The sequence below is a fragment of the Pinus tabuliformis genome, chromosome 1_1, assembly GCF_031772625.1.
Source record: "Pinus tabuliformis cultivar Carrire ecotype Pingquan chromosome 1_1, CPIR1, whole genome shotgun sequence".
NCBI lineage: Eukaryota > Viridiplantae > Streptophyta > Pinopsida > Pinales > Pinaceae > Pinus > Pinus tabuliformis.
In genome coordinates, this window is record NC_142297.1 from 421,731,373 (window position 1) to 421,733,831 (window position 2,459).

Here is a 2,459-nt window from a genome sequence, read left to right on the forward strand (position 1 = left end):
AAATTATAATTAAACCAAAATCTAAAATTATAATCGAACCAAATTCCTATCATGGAAAAATTCGATTTTTTTTAACTAAACACTTACAAATCGAGAAGAAAACAAGTAAATCACCTTTGTCTAACTAACTCTCTGGCATGAATGTTTGAACGTGTAAGCCTTCGAAACACCCATGCAATTGTCTAACTCTCTGGCATGAACTGTCTAACGGACCCTCTGGCATGAATGATTTCCGACCGTTCAAATCAAATCTTTGACGGAGTAAGGGGACGCATGAGTCCCGTCGTTTGACCGTTGATTTGAAATTGTCGCCCTGATTTCCGACCTTTCGGCGCCGATCAGATCTTTGACATTTGACTGTGTTTATTTGTTCTTCACTCTTCAATTCATTCCAAAACGCGGCATTCACATTTGTATTTATAATGCCAATCCTCTGCCTTGCCCTGCAATCAATCTTTATATGCAAAGGAATTCAGAGTCAGGATCGAATTGTTTGAGAGATTTGCAGTGAAGGTGTTGTGGGTTTTCAAAATGCGGGGCGGGATGAAGGAGCTGGATGTCACAGTCCCGAACTATCTGAGATGCCCAATCTCTCTAGAGCTGATGAAGGATCCTGTAACACTCTGCACAGGAATTACTTATGATCGCGAGAGTATCGAAACCTGGTTGGATGCAGGGAAAAACATATGCCCTATTACAAAACAAGTTCTTGTAAATCAAGAAATAATTCCAAATCACACGGTTCGTCGCGTGATTCAAGATTGGTGCGTGGCCAACAGTGCAAGTGGAATCGAGAGAATACCAACCCCAAAGGTGCCGCCCACTTCAGCTCAGATCGAAGAATTGCTATCAGAGATCGAATCGCGGGAAGCGATCCAGAGGCTGAGAGCCCTGGCGAAGGAAAGCGACAGGAACCGAAGACGCGTCGCCTCTTCCAATGCGCTTCGCGTTCTGGCGTCTGTTTTTGCCGCGCACAGCGTCCAGGCGCTGAACAGATTGCAGCACGCTGTGGACATTTGCGACGAGGCGCTTGGAACGCTTGGCGTGATTTTGCCGGTCACAGATGCAGACGAAAAGGTCCGAGAATTGCTTACTTGTGCCGATTCTTTGCGCTGCATTATACACATTCTTCTTCACGGAAATCCCCAAGGAAAGCAAAATGCCGTCGCGATTCTCCAAGAAATCTCAAGCGATAACCGCTCGCGGGAAAGAATAGCGCGCGGGGAGGGAATAGCAGAAAGTCTTGTGGAACTTCTTAGAGAATCCATATGCCCAGCGGCCACCAAGGCCAGCATTTCTGTCATTTTGAAGATTGCTGCAACTGGGAGAAAATTTCGCGTCAAGCTTGTAGAGGCCGGGGCTGTTGCTCTCCTGGTGGAGATTCTTGCAGATTCAGCCTCCGACAGAGGCCTGTGTGAGAGAGGCCTAGCAGCGTTGAATGCTTTAATCAATTGCGCCGATGGCCGCTTGGCTGCTCTTTCCCATGCCCTAACCGTTCCTGTTACTGTCAGGATAATGCTGAGAGTTTCGGACTGGGCAAACGAATCGGCCGTGTTGATTCTTTGGACTCTTTGCCAGCATTCCTCCGACTGCTCATTCGTGGCGGAGGCTCTCCAGGCTTGCGCCTTGCAGAAGCTGCTGGTCTTAGTTCAGATTGGCTGTAGTAAGAGCGCAAGGGAAATATCCACAGAATTGCTGAAACTCTTGAACAAGTACAGAAAAGAATGGGAATGCGTAGACACCATGGATTTCAGTCAAATCAGGCGATCTTTCTAATCAAAAGGGGGATAATCGCAGCGGTAATAAACAAATTAAGATCATCTTCTACGAAATCTGGAATTGCAGAAAATGAAATGACTCAGAATATATCAGTAGAAATCGATTGAAAAACAAAGAAAGGGGCTGCAATATCAGATGAAATTTACGTTATTCTTTGAAGTTTTCTTGCGTAGAATAATCTGGAAAGCTGGATAATCGTTACACCATTTCTGAAAGCAAAGTCGAAGATTTAAGGGCTCCACACACTTTTGGAATTTCTATGAGCTGTGAGTCGGATTTCAGACCATCCAAGCGTTTGATTGGGATGGCATCGCTCTGTTGTTGAAGCTGATTTGGGTTGTGCAGATAGGTCTTTAACTGATCATGAGTTCAATCTCTCTGTATAGCCTGAACTTGGTAAATAATATATTTTATTATTATTATTATTATCTAATTTTAATTTTAATTTTTGATCCCTTGTTTATTCAGTAAAGGATCAAGCATTTTTGTTTGTGGAACAAAGGACTAAAAACTTTCTTCTTTTTTTAAAGGAGGAAACAAGTGCTCTTAACCGTTAGGCCCACCCAAACTGTATATGTATTCATGCTCTTAATCATTAGGTCCTTGTATATGTAAATGTTTGAAAGAAAACAAATAACATGTAATTTACTTGTATTCATAAATATTAAGTGCTACAACCA

General features: G+C 43.2%; 1 protein-coding gene across 1 annotated transcript; it reads left to right on the forward strand.

Annotated features, from left to right (window-relative positions):
* Nucleotides 1–471: 471 nt before the first annotated feature.
* On the forward strand, nucleotides 472–2,169 carry LOC149213495 (U-box domain-containing protein 20-like). The gene has a single exon (XM_089390769.1). It carries the CDS (start codon nucleotides 532–534, stop codon nucleotides 1,774–1,776), a length of 1,245 nt encoding a protein of 414 aa, XP_089246895.1. The 5' UTR covers nucleotides 472–531; the 3' UTR covers nucleotides 1,777–2,169.
* The last annotated feature ends 290 nt before the right edge of the window (nucleotides 2,170–2,459 follow it).

What these genes read in the sequence shown, in the direction of transcription:
- LOC149213495 (XM_089390769.1), top strand. Translation starts at nt 532, where the DNA reads ATGCGGGGCGGGATGAAGGAGCTGGATGTCACAGTCCCGAACTATCTG.